The 22454-nt window shown below is 57.6% G+C and overlaps 1 protein-coding gene across 16 annotated transcripts in view; it reads right to left on the reverse strand.

Annotated features, from left to right (window-relative positions):
- The window catches only part of CAMTA1 (calmodulin binding transcription activator 1), an 852124-nt gene that overhangs the window by 240952 nt on the left and 588718 nt on the right, over positions 1-22454 (reverse strand). For all 16 annotated transcript variants that reach the window (XR_013557729.2, XM_078452487.2, XM_078452488.2 and 13 more), the window contains one exon: positions 7230-7301. Coding sequence is in view for 15 of the 16 variants with exons in the window: in XM_078452487.2 (XP_078308613.1) it covers positions 7230-7301 (72 nt within the window). In the remaining variant the exon portion in view is untranslated. The remainder of the gene's footprint in view (positions 1-7229; positions 7302-22454) is intronic.

Below are 22454 nucleotides of genomic sequence, written 5' to 3' on the forward strand. Positions count from 1 at the left end.
TCTTTGTCTGTGAAAATCAGGGAGAATTCACCCAGCCCTGGCTCCCTGCAAGGGCAGCTGTGAGAACCAAAGACACTGGTCCCCACCAAGTGCTGGGGGCCACCTGGCACTGGGGCTGTGGCATCTGTGGGCCACGTGCACTGTCAGAGGTCCCTCTGCCCCACTCAGCCCGTACCTGGTATCTGGCCCATCCTCCACTCCCTGTGGCTGAGGGTGGGACACCAGGGCTGGGCTGAGCTCCTGGCTTTCACGACCTAGTGCCCGTGGGATGTGCCCAGAGGGTCTGGCTTCCCTGAGGCACCCTCGGCTCCCCGCCAACCCAGGCCTGGGGGGACAGGGATCCTGAGGCACCAACTCATTTCTCTTCCTTGAAGCATGTGAGTCAAAATGTCCCTTTTGGGGGACGCCTGGGTGGCTCAGTCGGTTATAAGCATCTGACTCTTGACTTGGGCTCAAGTCATAATCTCAGTTTGTGGGTTCAAGCCCCATGTCAGGCTCTGTGCTGACATCACGAAGCTGCTTGGGATTCTCTCTCTCTCTCTTTCTCTCTCTCTGCTCCTCCCCCCTGCTTCTCTCAAAATAAATAAACTTTAAAAAATGCCCCCTTTGGGAGAGAGTCAACCTGATGACAATGCCTCCTGTTGCTCTAAGCCCCATCAAAGCCTCCTTTCATGGCAAGCCCCATGGCATCTCCGTCTGAGTAATGCAGGACACTGTTCAAGGGCCCACATACAGAGCAGGCTCCTCAACGCTTTATTTCCCAGCCGCTTCTATTTCACCCCAGTGAAACATAAAAACGGTTACTGAGCAAGAAGCCTGGAGTATTTTTTATGAAGCTATAATATCTTCTACTTAAAAAAGATGAAAGAGAGAGGAGGTGGAAAGAGGGAAGGAAGGAAGGAAGGAAGGAAGGAAGGAAGGAAGGAAGGGGGGAAGGAAGAAAAAAGGAAGGAGGGACAGAAAGAAGGAAAGAGGGAAGGAGAGAAGGAAGGAAGAGGGAGGGAAGAAAGGGAGGAAAGAGGGAAGGAAGGAAGGGAGGAAGGAAGGAAAGAGAGAAGGAAAGGGGGGAGGGAGGGAGGGAGGAAGGAAGGAAGGAAGAAGGAAGGAAGGAGGGAAAGAAGGAAAGAGGGAAGGAGAGAAGGAAGGAAGAGGGAGGGAAGAAAGGGAGGAAAGGGAAGGAAGGAAAGAGGGAAGGAAAGGGGGGAGGGAGGGAGGGAGGCCTGGCAGTGGTGGACTGTCTCCTGCCTCTTGGGATCTGGGGGGATCCGGCTCACTCCGAGTAGAGATGTCCCCACCACTAGGACGAGCCTGAGGACGGAGGGGTGAGTGTGGAGGTGCTCCTGTAGCCACGCTGGGGCTTCTGGTCCCTTCTGTGACCTAGCTCACCTACAGGGCGACCCTGAGGGCTGGGGGCATGGTCCCAGGTGGGTCCTTGCTTCCAGAAAGAGTGAGTGGATGTCAGGTAGGGGGGCACTTGGGTTGCAAATTGCAAAAGAAGTGATCATTTCAAGTCTTTTGTGGGGGCAGGGCGGGGAGGGTGTCTATAGTGAAGACAGTGTTTGTGCACGCACCATGTCACGTTTAGATTCATTCCCAAAGGCAGCCCTGTGCAGTGACCCTATTATTGTCACCATTTACTGATGAAGACACCGAGGCTCCGAGAAATTCGGTAAACTGCCCAGAGGCGAACCGCTAAAAGGTGCTCCCCAGGGTGACCCAACCTTACTATTTTAAGGGGTTGAAATAAACACCATCCCAGAGGGCCCGCGGTGCTCACTCACCCACTCTGGGCCAAGTGGGTGCCCCAAAGGGCAGCCTTCCGGGCGATATGCCGGGAACAAGCGGTCCACGAGCCCGCAGGATGCCTCCACCTGACCCAACCGTGCCCGACTTTGCCACTTCAGGGTAGCCGTGAGCTCCGAGGACCCTTCCTGGAGAGCCAGAGGCAGCGCAGAGAGATGCCCCCAGGGGTGCCACAGTCTGAGTGCCGGGTGAGGAGGCCCGTCCCCCTCACGGCCTGCTCCCCCCCTGGCCGGCTGGGGAGGCCTGGGACTCTGTACAGCCCCCACCCCGCTTGCTCTGAGTAAAGAGGCCCCGGAGGAAGGAGGCCGGGCTCCCTCGGGACACACTGGGGTCGAGGCCTGTGTCTGGTGTAGAAGCTGAAATGGAGCTGTTCACTGGGATGTCCCCAGAATGTGAGCACAGGTGCCTCTCTGGGGCCCCGTCTGCAAGGCTGCAGAGCCCTGGGTCAGCGTGGGGACGCTGGCTGCTGGCTCCCCCCCTCTCCTCGGCGGCTCCTCCTGGCAGGAGAGACGCTCTCTTGAGGATGCGACGCCAGCCGTGAGCCCACAACCCGACGGAGAGATGTAAGGCTTCAGCTCCACCCCAGGCCTTACCAACCGGGTAGGCAAACACGGTTCCCAGGAGCACTTGCGAGGGGAGACTGGAGCTCTGCCCAAGCAAAGACGGGGGTCTCCCCCTTTCCTACAAGGCAGGGAGACGTGTGGTTGAGGCCTCCCTCTGCTCCTGGGCTGGGGGCTTTAGTGAGGCCGGGGCAGCCTAGAACTAGCCCCCGACGCCCTGCCCTCCTCTGGGCTGGCTCTGTGAAGGTCTCTTTGCCGTGGTACTTGGTGCAGAAAGCACCCTACTTCTGGGGGGGGGGCGGGACCAGCTGAGCTCAGGGGCAGGCAGGAAGGAGAGAGTGTGGGGTGAAAGGCCCGGAGTGCCCCCTCTCTGCCCTAAGATCTGGAACCAGGTAGCCCCTCCCTATAAGAGCAGGTGACACTGGTGCCTCCGGGAGGCAGATGGGGCCACAAGGGGTGCCCTCCACTGGCCGGGTGACCATGGGCCTCCTGAGAGCCTGGTCTTCTCTTGGGGGACACGGGGCCCGTGGTGAGGGTCCAGGGCACCGTCCGGCCAGGACTCAGTGCCTGTGGTGGCTGGCTGTACAGTCACAGCTTCCGATGCTCAGGGTTGCCAGGGAAGGGCTAGAACCTGCCTCTTCCGTGGAGCCCAAACACCTGCCATCCTCCAGCCATCAGGAGCCCCCAGGCCCGGGTTACCCCCAAAGCCGCAGGGTCCCCGTGTCTGCTCGGCAGTGCTTGCGAGCCCACGGGCCTCTGTGGGTCGGGAAGGAGCTCCTGGCTGTCTCCGCCCCAGCAGCCTAACAGCCCCCCGCATGGCGGTGGCAGACACACAGGGACACACCCCCCGCTTCGCTCGAGCACAGAAAACATTCATTAAGCATTTTAGAGGACAAGGGCACAAAGAAAAACACTCATTAGAAGCAGAAATAGTTTCCAAATGCGCCATACAGAAGCTGCTGGAAAGTCTGGCCTGAAATGGGGGCCTGTTCTCTTTGGGCTTATTGGGAGAAGGGCCCCACAGGATGGAATGTGGGGGCCCGGGACGGGGATGCAGAGGGCAGCAGGGAGGCCCTGAGCCTGAGCACCAGAAAATCCCAAGCAGGAGAGGCCGTGGCAGCAGGACGGAGGGTGAGGCCCCTGGGGTCTGGCTCACCCGTGGAGCAGCCCAGCGGCAGGACTGGCCACACCCCCTCCCGCCCCCAGCAAGGCTCAGGGCCAAGGTGGCTGCAGTGACAACCACGCTCAGGCCCTGGGAGGCAGAGGCAAGAGTGCCATCGCTGACTGGCTGGGTGACCCTGGGTCTGGCCCTGTCCCCTCTGGGCTTCAGCGTCTATCCAGGAAATGCAGCAGCTGAGTTTTGTGGAGCCCAAGGGCCCTGCCAGCTGTGACACATGGAGGCCCCGACGTGCAGATGATGTGACAGAGGGGTACGTGTGCCAGCCAGTGGTGGTGGCTTCTCAAGTCCCAGGACAGATCCCCCGAAGGCCCTGACCCAGCTGGGCAGATGGCTTCATGGGGTGCACACTGGTCATGACGATGCCCTTATGCACTTGGGGCTTCAGTCCCCTCCACTCCCGGGAAAGGCTCTGGCTCCTCACTTGTCTCCCTGCTCACATCCTAATAAAACATTTAGTAGCAACAGAGAGGGGGCAGGGTCGCTCCCTCCCCCGAAAATCAGGTCACTTGGGAACTTTTAAGTGCTGTGTCAGTTCCGGTCCCCCTCCTCTCCCTGACCCTCCGCTTCTGGAAGGGGTGCTGACCTCCTCCCCCAGGTCTGACACCCTCTCTCCCTCCCTGTCCTGGGGCGGCAGGCCCTCTGAGCAGAGCTGAGGCCTTCAGGGCAGGCCGGCCCCTCCCCGTCCGGCTGAGGCTCTGTGCTGGGAGAGACAGAGGGGCGCAGCTTCCCCCCCCCCCCCCCCCCTCGCCCCAGGGACCTTACAGTCTGGGCGCTTGGGAAAACCAGGCCTGCGCGGGCAGAGGTTCCTGCTGTGCTAAGTGGCCTTGGGGCGAGTGGCATCAGTTTGGGACCCCAGTGGCCACCACGGCCGGCCACGCTCTGCAGTGGGTGGGGGCGGTGGGGCCACTGCTGGAATGAACTCTCCTTTATCCAGAAGCCCTCCTTTCCTCCCTGCCCCTTTCCTTTCAGCAAGGCTCCCCTTGTCCCCCAGCCCCTGGCACCTCTCTGCTGTAAGGGGCGTGGCCGACAGCCACTGGGGACTTCCAGGGACCACCAGGCTGGCTTCCCCGGGGAGCCAGTGGTGACTGGTGGCCGTGGGAGCTGCCTCCTTCCTCGGCTCTTGCCTCAGTCGCCACCCTGACACCTTCTCTCCCACCCAATCCTTTTTCCTGATAATTGGTGTCAGAGACAGACCTGGGCCAATTTCCATCTGGGCCGGTGTCTCATGGCTTCTTTCCTATTTAATATCAGAGAAATTAAGCCTGGCCACACCGTCGTTATCCTGGTGTTGTAATTAGCACCGGAACAAATTGCCCTGAGCGGTGCCGGCTGCCGCGGTGGCTCTTGGGCTCGTGCGGGACGTGCACCGCGCTAATTGCTTTGGCCTTGGCTCCTTAACCTGCTCCTGCCCAGCACACACTGGGGAGTGGGAACCCCTGCCCCTGCATGCGTCCCCCCCGTCACCTGCTCACGGAAACCAGGGTGATGCTCCAGGACGCAGTGGATAGCGGGTGGAGGGAAGACTGTGGGCTGGGAGGAGAAGATAAAGGGGCCCAGATCTGCCCTTAAGAAACCAGTTCCTGTGACACTGGACCTTGGTGGGGGGGGGGGGGGGAATGGGCTCCCCCGCCAGCTAGAAGTGACCACCCCAGGCAGACACGAATCACTCCACATATGTTTCCGGCCCACCGTGGCCAGGACAGAAGCTCAGGGGTGGGGAGGGCTGGGACAGCGGAGCCCTCCCACTTCTCGCCTGGAACAAGGCAGGAGGAGCCAAATCTGAGTGAGCAGAATCCAGTCTGGGAGGCTGATAAGCTCACCCCCTCCCCCCCCGCCCCCCCCCCCCCCCCCCACCATGGCTGCCCGACGGTGTCTGAGTCTAGGAAAGTAAACTTAGTGGAATCAAAGAGCCACAAGCATGTGATGGGACAAGAGGAGACAGGCGATGGCGTGGGTGCAGGAGCGCCTGGCTGGCAGGAAGCCGACTTCCGGGGCGCTGCTCCAACAGGCCAGTGGTCAGGCCTGGAATCGGGAGAGCGTGCTCAAGAGGCGTTTGGATGGGGCATGAAACTGAAAAGGAAAAAAGCCAAAACAGGCCCCGGGGCCTTCAGAGGCCAGGGAGGAGTTCACAGGGCCACAGGCTGCTCAAGGTGAAAATACCTCTCAGCAGCCGGAGCGTGACCCTGGGGCACAAGGACATGGCCCCCGCTGTACCAGATCCCTGCTCTCGAGGTGGGGGTCCCACACTCCACTCCTCCGCCAGGTGGAAAAGAAAACCTTTTGCGTTAACAAGACGAGAAGTATCATCCCATGACCACGCTGGAGGCCCCTTTCACAAGGAAGCAGGGCCGAGCAGTTAGAAACCCCCACTGCCACCAGCCCAGCCTCCCAGGGAGAGGAACCCGAAAAATGACAACAGGGCAAGATGTCAGGGAAGCCGTGTCTTTGCAAATCAGCACATCCTTGGACAGTCTCAGGCGTCATCTGCTAATGAACTTGCTGAACCGCAGACAATTATTTCTGGAACTGAGGGAGAAGGGCAAGGAGGCAGGGGCTGGGCAGAGCCGACAGACCGAGAGCCTTGTCCGGGCAGAGCCTTGGCGTCCACACCAAGATGGCTCTGGGCCCCGCAGATGCTTTCCAGGCCACCTTCCCTGGGACCAGGGGCCCCTCTGCGCTCTGGCACGTGAGGCCTCAGCTCTCTGAATACACACCATGGTGACAGGGGCTTGCTTCCTAATCTGCCAGACCCCTCCTGACCGTACTCCCCAAGCCAGGGAGCTCCTCCGGCCGCTGGGGCCAGGGGAGGGATCACTTGAACCGCTGTGGATGCAGATGGTTAGAACCACAGTGGGAAAGGTCAGAGACAGCAATGCCTGGGCCCACAGAGAGCGGCTGCCGATGCGGAGACAAGCTTTGCAAAGGACCAGGTCGAGCCTCACTGATGGGTCCCTCGGACCCTCCCACTCACACGGCGGCACCCTCTGCCGGGCAGGGTGACCGCCACTGACCGCCAACAGGCAAGAGGCTGGGCGGCCGCGGCCCCGAGCCAGGCCCGACTCCGTGAGGCTGTGCACGGGCACCATGGACACAGAGCTGGGAGCCAGGTCACCCTTGTGGAGCGAGGGTGGCCGGGGGGCTCCTCCACCCCTTTCTCCATCCCCCTGCATGGCAGACATCACAGATCGATTCCTGGGCTCCTTCCCGCTGAGCCGTGGGCCCCCGCTCTCCCAACAACCCTTCCGATCAATCCGGCTGCCGCTGGCATGCCTCTGAGAGCCGATTTTCCACGAGTGCCGACGACTGACTAACCCACAAGAGAATATGAACGCACAGCTTTCGGCCAACGGGCATTCTGCAGTCGGCCGGACGCTCAGCCTTCTTTCCGTCCTCATCAAGAGGAAACCGAGCCACCCTGGAAGCACCCGGTGGGGCTTTACTCTCATGGGGCGGAAGGACAGCCCCCCCCACCCCCCACCCCAGGCCTCTCCCCTTCCTGGCATCGCACAGCACACCAGGCCGGCCACACACCTGGCCTCAGCACCACACGCCAATGCCCCTAGGAGCTCTGGCCGGGGCACCCCCGCCCGAAGCCGCCGCACGCCGGACCCCACGCCCACGCAGCTCCCTCCACAGACCTTCCGCAGCACCGGAGACGGAAGAAGAATCCAGTCCCAGCCACCTACCTGAAGGAGCCAGTAGCACCTCCGGTGGAAGGTGGGGATGATGGAGGAATGGACATAGCAGCCGTACAAGCACTAGGGAGAGAGGAAAAACGAGAATTCAGTTGGAAAGAGGGAAGGAAGCGAGAGAGAGAGACGGCGCAACAGAGAAGGAGCGAGAAAGGGCCGCGGACGCCACCGGCACCCTGGGAGGCTGAGGGCCGGTGCCCGTGCGCCTGGCTCCGGGGCCGGGACCGAGGTCCGGGTCGGAATCTAAGAAGCACAGTGGGCAAGGCAGCAGGCAAACCTGGGCGGACAGCTGGGTGCTTTCCCTTTTAGGGGCCATGGAGGCACGTGAGAACCCAGAAGAGCTGGGGACCTGGGAATGCACATTCGTGTGCGTTTTGCCCATAATTGTAGGGGCTGGGGGTTACCCTGAAGTTCATTCACAGAGCCGAGGTTAAGACCCCTTGGTGTACGGGGAGGGGCTGAACGTGTGTGGGATTGATTCAGACACACACACACACACACACACACACACACACACACACACACAGTCTCCAGACCTTTCCTGGTCAAGGGTATCAGACCGGGCGAGCGGGGCAGCCCTGGATGGCAGGACCTCTGAGGCTGGGGGTGGCACTTCCTAGGACTGACCTCCAGAAACCGAGAGGCCCCTCGTGCATACCCCACTTGCTGGCTTCTATTTAGTCTGTTCAATCACATTTGTGTTTGTTCTAAGGTTAAGCCTGCATCTGTCGTAGACGGATTTGGTTTGGGGGGCGGACAGTGAGGAGGGACGCTAGGACCCGGAGACAGGGGACAGTCAGGGCCAGCAGTGGGGACGGGCTTGCAGGCGGAGGGGGAGAGCGGGGCCTGGTGAGGAGGACAGTCCTCTAGGGTCCTCTCAGAACCCAATTATGCGAGTCTCGGGGTGGCCAGGGTTTTGCCTTCAAACCAGAACTCTCTCCTTCCCTCTCCTGCCGTGTTTCCCCGGCTTCCCAAACACCTGCTCCACAATCGGTGGGGCAGAAAGAGAAGGCAGGGCACCAGAGCCTTGCAGGCCGGGGATGGGCAAGGTCTTCCCTGGGCTCCTCGTTGCTCATCCGAGCCACAGCCATAGCCACCCCCCGCCCCCCACTGCCCCTCACACCACACTGCAGTGACAACTGGCCAGCAGCTCTCTCCGCATTTAAAGCTTACACCAGGTATTTTTTAATATACCCCCAAAAGACCAAGTGCGATTCGGTTCTACCAGGAATCCATTTGAGCCCTGTCTGATTAGCAGAGTTGAAAGAGAAATCAGTTTGGACTACGGGACTCTGGCTGTAAGAAAATCAGATTTCCAATACGTTAGAACTTTTACAGATTGCTGTCAGCTGGGACCAAACCCTGTATAAACCAACCAAACAAAGCGGAAATTAATTTAAACGATTCCCTTGCAATTCTTGCCCACGAAACGTATTTATTATTAAGAAGGCAATATACTTTCCTGACTCTTCTGTTTTTTAATACGCCGTGTTTCTTTTTTTACTGTTATTTTTGATAACTCACTCCTTCTTGCCGAGAGAGGCGCCTGTTTGGACATTTCCTGTGAGCTCTCGTTTGCCACGAACGAGCAGCCCACCCTGCGACTTTTATCAGTTCTTTTCCTTTGGAGTTTGCATATTCTCGTGGGAAGTTTCATTACTTTGGCTCACGTAATGAGCCAAATGGAGAGAGACATAAATTGTTGAGAGAAGAACTCTCTCCTGTCTCTTTGAAATAAAAGGCCACGCATCCGCTTTTTCTCACTGTTCATTCCTCTTGAGGGTTTGCAGACTTCCCCCCTTCACCTGTCTCCTTCTCCTTCCACTGCTTTCTCTAGAACTTGAAAAGAATGTGGTTGATTTGCGCCTCCATTCCCCGCCCTCCCTCAAGTTCACTGCTGATCTGTGTGGGCCGGGCTGCAGCATCTTTGAACTACACCCGAGGACTCCCTGGGACTCCAACACCTACTGCGTGTCCCTTCTGAGAGTCCACAGGAAGTGGAAAGCACGCTCCTCCCGCTCTCCCCTGAGCCTCCCCAGCACCCGTGGGCAACCTCACCTGCCCAGAAGTGCCCAGAACCATCCAATGAGCAGGATGATGTTAAAAAGAAAAATCGCCGTTTCTACATCAAGGCTCATGCATTTTAATCAGAGGAACCCTCGGGGCCTCACTCAGAACCTAGTTACTCTATTTTTAGATATTACCCTAACCACCCTGGTGATCTGATGTCTCTGGTCTCCACAGATGAGAGGCATCATCGATGAAGGCTGGAGAGAGGGACAGCGGACCCCTGATGAGAGCGAACCGTGTCAAGTAGCATCGAGGGAGGAAGGGAAGCCCCCTCTAGAACCCCAAGGACTCAAGGAGCCCAAGGGCATGCCCCCCTCCCCGTGTTGCCTTGCCCAGCACGCTGGGTCCCTCCCATGGCTCACTGCCCATCTGTACTCCCGGGACTGGAAGCTCCAGGGTGAGGCAGGGAGCCTCAGACCCTCTGAATGACGGTGGCCAACAGGTGTCCCACCGGTCTCCACAGCCCAGTACAGGGTACAGGACCTGAAGGCAATAAATGGTTCATTTTTGTTTGTGGTATTCCAAAGGCTCAGGACTTTAAACTACATACTAGAAAACCATCTTGGAAAATGGCTCCACATTGAATGCTTAAAGCGCTCAGCTTCAGTTTCAGGGAAATCTGACTCATGTTGAGTAGCTGGTTTACTGTCCCTGTGGGGGAAGAGGCTTCCCGGAATCCACCCTTGGTGAGCTGGAGTCAGCAAAGAGGGGCTTCTGGAGAGACGGGTCCTGCTTGGGGTATGAGAACTGCTAGGAGGGTCCTTGTCCTTCTAGGCTGTGACATGGGCACCTTCCTCCTCCTGTCTCCTGGGTGGCTGTGAGGGTCAAGAGCTGATGCCCAGGACAGTCCCAGAGGACAGTGGGAGAGGGCATTGGAGGGACTGCGTGGCTGAGGGAAGAGTGGCGGGGGTGGGGGGCGGATCATCATCCCAGAAGCAGGAAAAGCAGGTGGGGACAGGAGGTGAGGCAGAGGCTGGCTTGAGGAACCATAGGACCCTGGATGCAAGGCCAAGCATGACGAGGGTCCAGGTGGGGGAGACAAAGTGGGTCAGGTGACAACAAGCCATGGGGGCCACAGCCAGGAGCTTGACTTTGCCCTCGGATGTCATGACCAGGTCTGCCTTTCGGAAGCTCACCGCGGCACAGTGTGGCCAGGGAAGACAGCCAAGGGAGGTGAGGGCACTGGGGCCAGCCCTGTGAGTCGGGAGCCACCCTGGCACTGGATGGTGGCGGCCGTGCAGGTGTGGAGAAGTGGCCACGCTCGCCAGGTGTGAGGACGACGCCCGTGCACCTGTGCAGACAAGCGTGGGGGGACAAGGGGTCCCAGGCACCGGGACAGAAAACCCTGGGGGTGCAGCAGCCTGCTGGGGGAGAGGCTGGTTTCAGATTTCTACCTGGCGAGTTCAAGGAGTTTGGAAGACAAGCGAGTAAGACACAGAATGCACAGAATGGTGCTCAGTCTGGGCTGGAAACCGCAAGCTGGGCACAGGGATGGCGTGGGAAGGAAACAGAGATGCCCGGGAGTGAGTGTCCCCTCAGGCTGGCTTTGCAACACGCAGCCCAGCCTGCAGGCGGATGGAGCAGGCGTGAACCTGATGAGGCTCAGCATGTGACCGGCCTGCCTCGCCACGTGCTCCACGCCCTGGTCCTCTCCCCTTCCGTTCACAGGGCACTCCCAGCCAGCCCACAGCCCCGGTGCCACCCTCTCTTCCCGGGTGCCTTTGTCGCCACGTCATCACCTGGCAGCTCTTGGCCCACTTCTAGCCCATATGACAACTGGGGATTAACTGCACGTTATCGGACGAGGCAGTGTATCAAATCCATTCTTTCACTAATCAAAAAAGCAATCAAGTCTGTCGGTGGCAATCTGTGTTTTACAAACTCCTGGTGCTTTTTGATCAGGCTTGGGGCTCCCCTGGGGGCTCCGTGGGTTGAGTTTTTCGTCTAGGAGCCATGATGCGGTTGGGGGGAGAGTCGTCTTCCAGAGCTGGTGGACGCAGCTGTGTGCGTGTGCACGTAAGCGTGAGGTGCACGTGCACACGCGTGCGGGGGGGTGTGGGGGAAAGCGTGCCGTGAGTCCCTGGTTGATGTGTGTGTACAAAGAAGGAAGAAGAGAAAGCAACTAGCTATTTATAGGAAATTCGGGAGAACCTCACCCCTAGCTGGAAGCAACTTTCAAAATCGTTATATTTGCGGAATTAAGGCCTGACAGCTTCCTGTGAACATGACAGCTGAGCAGGGAAGGAGTTTTTCTTAAATACTCAAAATTGCTTATATGACACTATGGGGCTTTTCTCCCCCTTCTTAAATAAAAAGGAAAGATAAATTTACAGGGAAACCAATAGTAAACGGGAGCTGCCTTCAAGTCAAGATAAACTCTTCCTACAAAGAGAGGGCACCTTGGCTGCAAATCTCCTCCAGTGGATTTCTCCCCACAGACTCAGCCGCCGGGGGAGGGAGGTCCCCCACCTGCCAGACCGTCTGCCAAGGCTCAACACCCGATGGCTTCAGTGGATGAAAGAGGGGGACATCTCTGTGTGATGAGCCAAGTTTACTGGTTGTGATATTGGGACATCACCAGGTGCCTCTCCTTTCTGATCAGCCCTCGATGGCTTCTGTGACCAGCTGATTCTCCACCTCTCTCTCCACCTCTCCCTCTCTACCTCCCTCGTCTCTTTCCCCCTCTTCCTCCCTTCTTCCCTCCTTCCCTGCCTCTGTGTCCCTTCCCCACTTTCCTTCCCTTCCCTGCCCCCCACCAAAAGCCCAACCCTCTGTTTTCCCCTTTCAGCTAGGGCTACAGAACACGGCCGGCTCACTGTCCCCAGGCAGGCCTTGTGGCTCCTGTTTCTACAATTCCCCTCGTGGGGTCCCACTGCCAGTGCAAACCCCACTCAGCCCGAGTCCATCCAGGGCCTCCGTCTCCCAGGAAGCCCTTCCTGACCCGGCCGGTGGAAGCGGTCCCTGGAAAGGGCCTCCCAGGGTCAAGAGCAGCCACGAGGGTGTGGATTCTGCCTCAGGCATGCTATTCACCACCACCATCATGTAGGCTTCGCACATCTACACTCCTGCCTCCTGTCTCACAGGGGCTGGCACTTTCTGTAAAGGGCCAGAGAGTAAATATTCTCAGCCTGTGGGTCAGACGGTCACTGTTACAACTGCTCAACCCTGACTTTATAGGGCAGAAGTAGCTTTGGACCATAGGTAAACAAATGGGTGTGGCCGTGTCCCAACAAAACCTCATTCGTGGATTTTGTCGCTTGAATTGGGCAGAATTTCACGTGTCATGAACATTCTTCTTCTATTGATTTTTTTCCCCCCAACCAACCATTAAAAAATGTAAACACCATCTGAGCTCAGCTTGTACAAAACTAGGTGGTGGGCCACATCCAGCCTGTGGGCATAGTTTGCCCACAGTCCTGGCTAATCAAGTGTCTCCCCTGTGCTTGGTGCCACAGGTGACCCAGGGGATGGGGAAGAGACGGGAGTCCTCTCCATTATCCCGGAAGAGGGTGGTATGATGCCCTCTCTGCAGATGTGGGAGCTGGGGCTCAGAGACAGTAGTGTCTAACCCAAGGTCACAGGGACGCGTTAAAGCTGGAATCTGAGCTCTGGGAATTCACCCCCGGCTTATGGGCACAAGTCTCATCAGATGGGCAAGAACGTGAATTGTATTGTCCTTTGTAAAATTCCCCACGGTGCTTTCCACAGAGCAGGTGCTCAGGAAACTGTGCTTGACTTCCACGTGATGCGAGTATCTAAGCAGGCCAAAGCAGGAGCAGCACAGGCCTACACGCGTGGGAGCAACAGTTCGCTCATTTAACAAATGCGCGTGACACAGGACAGTATCGAACCGATCACAGCTTCCATCCTGTCCGTGGAAGCTTTCACAGGGCTCTGATGTCTTTCCAATTGGACTTAATTCCGGGTGTTTGTTTTCTGGGCCTGAGTACGTTGCACGTCACCCTCGATGCCTCTCGCGAGATTAGCCAACACTCGGGCCTGGTACTTGGACCAGAGGGCTTCTTGGCATGTGGTAGGTACTCAGTGAACACATGGCTTCCTCTACCGGTCAAGCACCTTATTTATTAACCGAGCAGCATTCAGTGATGTAAGGTACAGAAAGCTAAAAGCAGCCATTGTGGTATTGGAGATGTATAGGTGCTTTGGCCCTTTCCTTTAGAGGAACAAAACACCTCTACGGCCTCGGCTGCCAGTGAAATCGCTTCTCTGGAGCCAACATTTCATTCTGTTTCCTGGGGCCACCTCCCACAACCTGCAAAGCCAAGGTTTGCTGTTGACCTTCATCTCTGGGAAAGTGTGAGCCCGGCCTCTTACTCCACGGATTGCTGGAAAGTGCATTGCCCAGGCCTCTCCGGAGTGGCGGTTTCCAACATGGCAGCTACCAGCCACGTGTGGCTGTTCAAATTCAAATTTAGTAGAATGAAATAAAATCGAAACTTCGGTTCCCCAGTCTACTAGCCTCACTTCCAGCGTTCAACAGCTGGTAGTTGGTGGCTCCTGGGTTTGATGGGATGGAACATTCCATCATCACAGAAAGCTCCAATTGGACACTGTGGCCTAAACGACGAGAGTGGACACCCAGGGTAGAGGTGTTTGGCTGAGACTCTTGGAGCCTAAAACCCCAATAGCTGGGATTTGGGGGAACCAGGGTTTGGGGCAAGACAGAACACGGAGGTTGGACTTTTGGACGTTGGCTCCACTCTGGGAAGCTGGTATGCCTGCAGGTTGGTACGTGTCATTCCACATCTTGAATCAGTCAGCCAGTGTCTCCCAGAGCCCCCTGTGCTGTGACAGAAAGCCCGCCCCCTGCCTGTCCCCATGCCCAAAGCCTTCTCCAATGCAGGGACGATACCTGCTCTGTCCTCAGACTAGGGTGTTTATGGCACATCTCCGCTTAGAACCCTGAGAGCTGGGTTAGGCCTCTGGCGGCGGCCCCTGTGCTCTCCCTATGGCCCGGCCTCACCACCCTCCCATCGGGAAAGTGACCGTCCGCACAGCAGTAATCAGAGTGAAAGTAGATTTTTAGGGGCCTAGTTTCTCTCACACACTTGAATCTGATGTTTACATGACAAAGATGAATAGTTTAAAAAATGCATTCTGGTGTAAAGGAGACAGAAGACAAGGAGATAATAGAAGGGAAGGGAGAATCCACCCAGAAGATGACAATTTAATCCTGCCCTGAAGTGATGAAGGGGTAAGGGGCCACTTGTTCAGAAGATCCTGGGCAGGGGCAGGTGAGAGGCCCTTCCCCTAGCGGATGGAGTGACAGCCACCCCCTCTGAAAAAGGGCACCTGGGGCCGGGCTGGGCCCTGGCTCTGTGGTAAAAAAGTTCTCACTGTTGTCGACTCCATGCCTGTCCCTAGCCCCAGTCCTCTGTGATCCCCCAGTCTCCCCTGTGGGAGAAAGAGACAAGCAAACCAACAAAACCAGATCGAAACAGGGCTGATGCTAAGTGCAAGGGAGGCCGGGGGAGGGAAGAGTCTTTGCCGTGCTGAAGAGGAAGTGACATTTGTGTTGAGGAGCAGCGGGCCAGGGGACAACAGGTGGAAAAGATCAGGTCAGGTGGACAAGAGAAGTTTCTAGGCAGAAGGATGGGCATGGGCAAGGGTGTCACCTTCTTCCCAGCTTTCCCATCTGAATCCTCTGCAAGGGACCACAGAGGATTGGTCCTGATGTTGGGTTCCGAGTCTGTGAACCCACAGAACGTTCTGCTGAACCCCCATGAGACCAGTGATCAGCGGTCGGCGGACGGCCTTGCATGGAAGCAAAGGCCCTGTGGTTCTTATGGCTCTGCCCTGCGGCACTGGTCCAGACCCTGCTTGTTGAAGCAGGTTTCCTGGAAGGACTCGGGGGGGAGGGGGCTCTGGGGATTTGAGGAACAAGTGCAGGTGCAGAATCAGAACTTTGGATCTGATCCCCCCAGCTTTCCCTCCCAGCTGCTGTCTCCGCCTCTCGTTGCCGTATGTCTTCCTGGTGCTTTCTTCTCTCCCATGAGAGCCCCATCCTTCCAGGGTGACCCCAGAGGAACCAAAGTGTCTCGCCCGCCTGAGCTGAGCCGGCCCTGGGACTCCTGGGGGGGGCAGGAAGACACCTGGGCAGACAGAGCTGCAGGGCTCATGGAAGGGGGTAAACACGGTTCCTTTGCTGCCAAAGCTTTGACATCCTGGGAGAAGCAGGTGCTCTCCAAGGAGCAAGTGAAGGGAAAACCCACAAGCACCTTCCAGATCTCCCCAGACCAGCAGCTGGTGCTGCATGGTACACAGCCTGATGCTCCCTGGGGCCCCCCGGAAGCCGGAGCACATCCCCAGAGGCACTAGAGGGTCTCGCGTAGGGGCACTGGTGGGGTGACGTGGACTTTCTCTTGTCTCTAGCTCTACGTTGCCCCGCACAGAGACATCCTGGGGAAGGCTGAGGCTGGACAGGCTAGCAGTTTGCCCAAGGCCACCTGGGCTAGGAAGAGGCAGAGGGGAACTCAGACCCACCCCGTCTGACCCTTCCCAGCAGGCCAGCTCCTGGCAGCATCACTCAGGCGTCCAGGCCAGTGGCTGAGGGTCAGGCTTTCTGCAGGGCCTGCCTGCGGCAAAGACAAAGGGGTGAAGTCCCAGGCTGCTCCCAGGACCGTCCTCACTGAAGGATTTGGTTCGTATTAATCTAAGATTAGACCAAATGATTCAATTCGCATGCTGCCTGCAAAAGCACTGGGCCTCAGAACTTGTTAAATAGTGAATTGCTTTAAAATTAGTTTGAGCTAAATGGATTGCAGTCTGATCTGGCCTCTGGGTTGGGTGACAGGAGAGATCTGGAATATTAGATCATCATTGACCGGGTCTCCATCCTGGCCTGTCTCCTAAGACAATCAGCAAAGGCATCTCCCAACGCAGCCCAGGCTTGCCACAGTGGGGGACTGAGGCTAGAGAGCAAGGGGACTGGCCTGGGCCTGTATTTTCTTGCGGGGGGCCTCTCTGGGCTGGGGTGGGCAGGCTCCCAAAGATTCATTCTCCAGAACCTCAAGGAACTCGCCCTCCCTGAGACTGGCTACCTCCAGGCCTGGCATCCTGGTGGCCTGCTTTTCCAGGACATTAAAATAACTGGTCTTTCTGCCAATTAATCGGGTGTCTCCCCTGTGCTTGGTGGCACAGGTGACCCAGGAGATGGGGAAGAGACCGGGGTCCTCTCCATTATCCCGGAAGAGGGTGGTATGATGCCCTCTCTCAGATGTGGGAGCTGGGGCTCAGAGACAGTAGTGTCTAACCCAAGGTCACAGGGATGCGTTAAAGCTGGAATCTGAGCTCTGGGAATTCACCCCCAGCTTATGGGCAGAAGTTGTGGTGCACACACCAAAGGGACACTGGGGACCAGGTGGCCTAGCTTGGCTGTGGAGGTCAGGTCCCCAGAGCCGGAAGAATTGAGGGGCAGAGAGAAAGGGATGGGGCAGCAAACTATGGAAGGCTGGCAGCTCTCTGCCCCGTCCCCACAGACCAGCGGTGTGCAAGGGACAGAGCCAGAATGGGGCAGAGCCTGGCAGGCCTAGGACACATGTGCGCCCCACCCCACTGCCCTGCAGACAGTCCTGTGCACCCCCAGACCCTGGGGACCGGCATCGACAAGAGCTTGGGGGAGGGGGTGTGCAGGGGTAGCGGCACCTTGGGCAAGCAGAGAGAGCCAAAGAGACTCTCCAGGAGGGGTTTCTGGTGTCCCTGGGAGGCCTTCAGTGCCTCTGGGTCTGGATGAGGAGTGGGGAGAAGCGCTAAGAGGTGCTATGGGTGGGTCAAGAGAGGGGGCCTCATGCTGGAGGCTCCCCAACATCTCCATAGAAAATTCTAGACCATCTTTATAGCACATGGGCCCTTTAGGTCTCTGGAAAAAGGACCGAAGGGGAACTAAAGGGCAGAGATCAGGGGACAACATGAGCAACAAGATGCCTCTCGCCGCCAGCCTTTTCCAGGGACCAGGGAGGTGACGTCCTGCCCCAGGGCCACTGTAGAACATCAGGCCCCGCCAGGTATGGCCTCGCGCTGGCACCCCTGTGCCCCCCCCGCCTCTGCTCACCTGGGCCACCCCCCCCCCCCCCCCACCAAGGGACAGCGTCTCCAGGACAGCACATCCGAGCAGAGCTGCCGCAGCCTAACCATGACATGAGTGAGGACAGCAATAAAGATTAAATGAATTTCTAGATAAAAAGGCATAAAAATCATGTTTAAAGATATAGATAAAAATCCCTGGAGCTTCAGTTTTATTGTTTTTGGGGGTTTCCAGGATTAATAAATTAGTGGGTATAAAATGGAGCAACAGCTAAAAATTGATAATGAGGTAAATTTAGATTTAGGGAAGGAGGGGATCCGAGCCCGGGCTCTCCCGCAGAGCAGGCGGGGCAGGAGTGGGGGCCGTGGGCTTAACTCTGCAGTCATCCTGCTTGGCCTGAGGGCCCTGTTCTGGGCTCCTGCCAGGGGTCCAGTCCAGGCACCTGGTGGCCCATACCTGCCCGCCTTCCCACCCTTGCCACCCTCAGCCAGGTGGGTGTGGGCTCCTGCCCATCCCCCACGCTTGCCAAACAGCTGCAGAAGCCAGGCCTCCGGGGGCATTTCCACGGCTTGGAAATCCCTTGGGGCACTTGGTCCCCCAGGGCCCTCGGAAGGGGTCCATCCCACCCTGCCCCTCCTCGCCGGGTGTGCTGGGCGGGGAAACTATCCTCTCTCCTTCTGTCTCTCCCTCCCTCCGTCTCTCTATCTCTGTCCCTCTGTGTACATACCCACGTCCCCTGACTCAGCTCTCTCCCCCCACTCGCATTCTTGTTCTTTGAGCCTATTGCAACATATCTGGGCTGTTTCTATCTCAAATACTTCCTAAAAGTACCGGACACAAATAATAAATAAGTAAAGTGAAATTTCCTTTCTCTCATCAAAGTGTATTGCTGAGACCTGTTTCTTAGTGCCCTGCCAAGGGGCTGGAACTGATCTAGAAAGTGGCTTCTGCTGGTCATGGCCTCCCCTCCTCCCCTCCTCCCCTCCTTCCACCAACAGCCGCTCAGCCCTCTGCTGTGTACCAGACAGCCCTGTCCTATGGTCTCTGAGGGGGAAAGTGGACTCCCACGAGTAGCTCTTGCTCTGGTGCTCCCCTTGCCAGGTGGCCTGTTGAGGCCGACACGTCTTAGCAACGCTTTGCACATTTTAGCCAAAGTGACTGCTAGTGGGGAACATGGAGTCTCTATAGGAGGCCAGCGGCTGTGTCTTTTGGCGCTGAGGGTTTTCGGTGTATGTCCCAGGTAGCTGGCCCTTGTCTTTACTCATGACCCACCCTTGGTCCCTGTTCCCAGAAGGTGCAGGGGCTTGGTAGATGTGCAAACACTGGGACTCGGGCTCCTCAAGTCCCCAGAGGCCATTGTAGGCGGCACGGAAGGCAGAGGGCTGCCCAGAAAGGAGCCCCTGCTCTGACGCCTGCCCTGCTCGGTACGCTTGGGGCCCGAGGGCCCGGCATTTCTGCTGTAATTATTGCTCTGTTTCAGGGCCTGCTGGAGCCCAGCTCTCAGCGCCGCCCCTCCCGGGCATCTGTGACACCACCCAGGTACCCACGGTGCTCTGCAAGGCACACACACAGCTTCGTGTAGCAAGGGAGTCCGGGAAAGGAATTCTCGCTTCAAACAGGCAACGGGGTTTTGTTTATTAAGAAGGCGGAGGGAAATGCCAGGACCCGAGTCTGTGGCCGTGTTAATGTGAGGCTGGGCTCCCTGCCAAGACATTAAGTGGAATCGAATTCCTGAAACCAGCTTTAATCAGCAGATTTTTAAGGTTAGAATTACTCTCTCCTCTCGAAGCCTTGCCAAGGTTAATTTGGGCCTGAGCATGCAGAATTAATGGGCTGGACAGAGGGAATCGGCCTTTTCCTGATTTTTTCTCAAGTTCACAAAAACATCACCACGAAGAGAGAGGGCAGCAGGGAAGAGCCCTCCGGTGAAGGGAGCGTCCCCGGCGGCAGGCGATCGATCTGGGGGCCTGTGTCAGAAACACACCCAAACGGGATCATGCCGCTGGCCGGCTCAGGCCACAGAGAAATGCCGGTGGGTGGCAAGTCTGGCTGTCTTGGGAACCTCAGGAAGTACTGAGCCGCACCCCTTCCCCTAGAAACAAATGTGCTGGAAACACGTGGGGACGTCCCACCCTCACCAGGCCCTGCTCTCGGTGCCTCCAAGTGCCTGAGCACATCGGACGCCCCTGTGAGCCTGCTGACACTTAGGGACATGAACCAAAGTCACTCAGGGCCCTGAGCTTCGATGTCTTACGTCTTCATCTGTAGAATGGAAATAGCGATGATAGTAACAGGAGTGAGGCTTGAACGGTAATGGCCACCCAAGCAGGTACCAGGAGTTTGCAGGAGGAAGGGCTGGCACTCGGAGGTCTCCATGACCTTGTACGAGAGGCCTCCCTTCCTTTGAATATAGGGCGTGAGGGATGCTGGCCCCGTGGGAGAGCAGGGGGAGGCGAGAATGTCCCCAAGGAGCCAGGCCCTCAGACAGAGCGTTTGTGTCCAGGCCTGGGCACCTCTGGAGGAGAACTGAGTTGGGGGGCGGAGCCCCTCCCTGCCCTTCCTGATCTGCCCCTGCGGCCAGCATGTGGGCACTGGATCCAGGCCTGAGCTGGAAACTCACGGGCACTTTAAAGCACTAAGGACTGGGAAGGTCGTGTATGCGGGGGAGCTTGGTCTCCTTGAACCTCAACGTCCTTATTAGCGGAGGGCGGGGAGATGATGCCCTAGACCTTGCAGGTTTGTTAGATCGAAGGAAGATGAAACGCCCACATGTTTTCTATGACCAGAGCACAGGCGGTCTTCCATTAACACGTGCTTCCTCAGTTTCCCCAGATACACCCTGCTCCCAGCATAGGAGGATGGTGCTCCCCACCCTCCAGTGAGGACACCCCTTCTCTACCACAGATCCCGTCCCCAGGGCTGGGGTGCGAGCTCTCTGCCCCACTCCCTCTCCTGCTCCCCAACACATGCAGTGCCCCCTCCAACCTCCCTCCCCTGAATGGTGGGGGCCTCTGCTTCCTCAGAGCTTAGAAGCCTATTCAAAAATCTCTTTTGAACCTTTGGAGAAGCTGTTGGCCCATCCCTCCGAAAGTTAAACACAGAATTACCATATGACCTAGCAACTCCCAAAGAATGAAAAACAGCCCCTCAAAGCGGCTCGCACACCCGCATGCGCTCAGCTCTTCACAAAAGACAGAAGCGGCCCACACAAAAGACAGAAGCGGCCGTCGACGGCCGGTTGGGTAAACAGAATGAGCCACAGCCACACAATGGGACATTGTTGGGCCAGAAGAAGGAATGAGACACGACACACACTCCAACGTGTGTGAACCTTGAAAACACTCCACGGAGTGAAAGAAGCCGGACCCGAAAGGCCACGTATTGTGTGATTCCTGTATATGAAACGTCCAGAGTAAGCAAATGCACAGAGTCAGAAAGCAGATTTACTCGGGGCGGGGGCGGGGGGGGGGGGGGAAGGGAGAAGCTGTGTAGTAGAACAGGGTTTCTTTTGTGGGGGATGGAAAGGTTTTGGAAGGAGATAAAGGTGATGGTTGCACAACCTTGTGAATGTTCCAGAAACCGGTGAATTGCTCGCTTTAAAAGGGTTAATTTTATGTTATGTGAACTTCACCTCAACTAAAAACAAAACAAAACAAAACTGTGGCCCAGGCACAAACCAGGGACAGGGGTCCCGCTGCCCCCAGTCCCTGGAGAAGCTACCTCAGCTCCAGGAACTCGAAAGGACCCAGGAGACAGACGCCCATCTACAAGCCCACCTATTCAGCTGAGGTACACCTGCTGAGCACCTGTCATGCGGTAGGCCCTTTCAAGATGCTGGCACTTTGATAGGGAACCAGACAAAGCTGACCCTAGCCTCAGGGGCTCACATCTCAGGGCAGGGCTGACCCACCCTCCTTGCCGGGCTTCCCGCCTAGTGCACCTGCTGTCTAAATCTCAGCCCTTAAGGAGGAGCTGCCCTGACTCTTGGCAACCACGCTCCGTGCACTTTTCTGAGGGTCTTATCTTCTCAGTGAGCCTGTCCACTCCCCATGGGCATGGGCTTGACCCTTTCCCTCTGCTGACATCCCCCCTCAACCCCAGGTCTGCACAAGGCCCAGCCCAGAGGAGGTATTTGGGAATGGCATGGTGTTGGGACCCAGCAGAAGAAGGCGGGATTGCCAAGGGCAGCGGGCCGAAGGGCCATCTGAGTGGGCTGGCAATGACTTGTGCTGTCAGAGCTTTGTGGGCAGAGGCTCTGCCCACACTCAATGGTCTACCCCAGGCCTTGCAAGGAGCCTACACTGAGGAGGAAGAAAGGAAAGAGGGCCTCCCTCCCCATTGAAAAGCTTCTCAAGGAGGTTTGGACCCATGTTCCTCTGTGTCTCCCCTGGCACTGAACGTTCTGGAAAAGCTAGTGGGGCCAAAGGAGGAAAGTTAGCACAGGAGAGACGGAGCCTGAGTTTCCAGTTTACTGGGCTCTGTATCCCCAGAGCAGGCAGGAAGGGAGGCCCTGTGCAGGGCGGGGACCAGAGCCTGAGCCGCTCACTGCCATCTAGGCAACTGTAGCCGCTCTGCATGCTGAGATCTGAAGTTCCGGAAACCCACTTTCCAAAACCCACCCCCATAGGTCCTGAGACGTGCCATCTGCAAAGGAGATCATAACACAAATGGTTCTCAACTGGAGAAGGGGCTGGTTCCACACTAACAGGGCCAGGTGGGGGGGGGGGGCCCAGGTGGGGGAGGCAGGTGAGGGGGACGAGGTGGGGGGCGGTCTCCCCGGACCAGGAGCTTGGGCACAGTGAGAGTGCAGGGCGCAGTCTCGGGGCTCAGCAAGGTGTACTTAAGTCAAGCAGCGGACCCTACATCCATTAAAGCAGTGCCCTGCCTGGGTCTCTGTAATTACACCCGCTTCTCCCCCTCGAGCACGTTCCCCAGCCTCCCTGGGGAAATAACAGATTGTCCTGCAGCCGCCAGGAGATGCGCCTCCCCGGGGGTGGAGGCGGTGGGCTGGATTCTTAATGCCAAGAGGCAGGCACCCTCCACTTAGCTGCTTTCCCGGGCCCCGGCGGAAGGGCTCTCACCCTCAGCCCCGCATTCTATCCGCC

The sequence above is a fragment of the Panthera onca genome, chromosome C1 (assembly GCF_046562875.1).
Source record: "Panthera onca isolate mPanOnc1 chromosome C1, mPanOnc1 haplotype 2, whole genome shotgun sequence".
Taxonomy (NCBI): Eukaryota; Metazoa; Chordata; class Mammalia; order Carnivora; family Felidae; genus Panthera; species Panthera onca.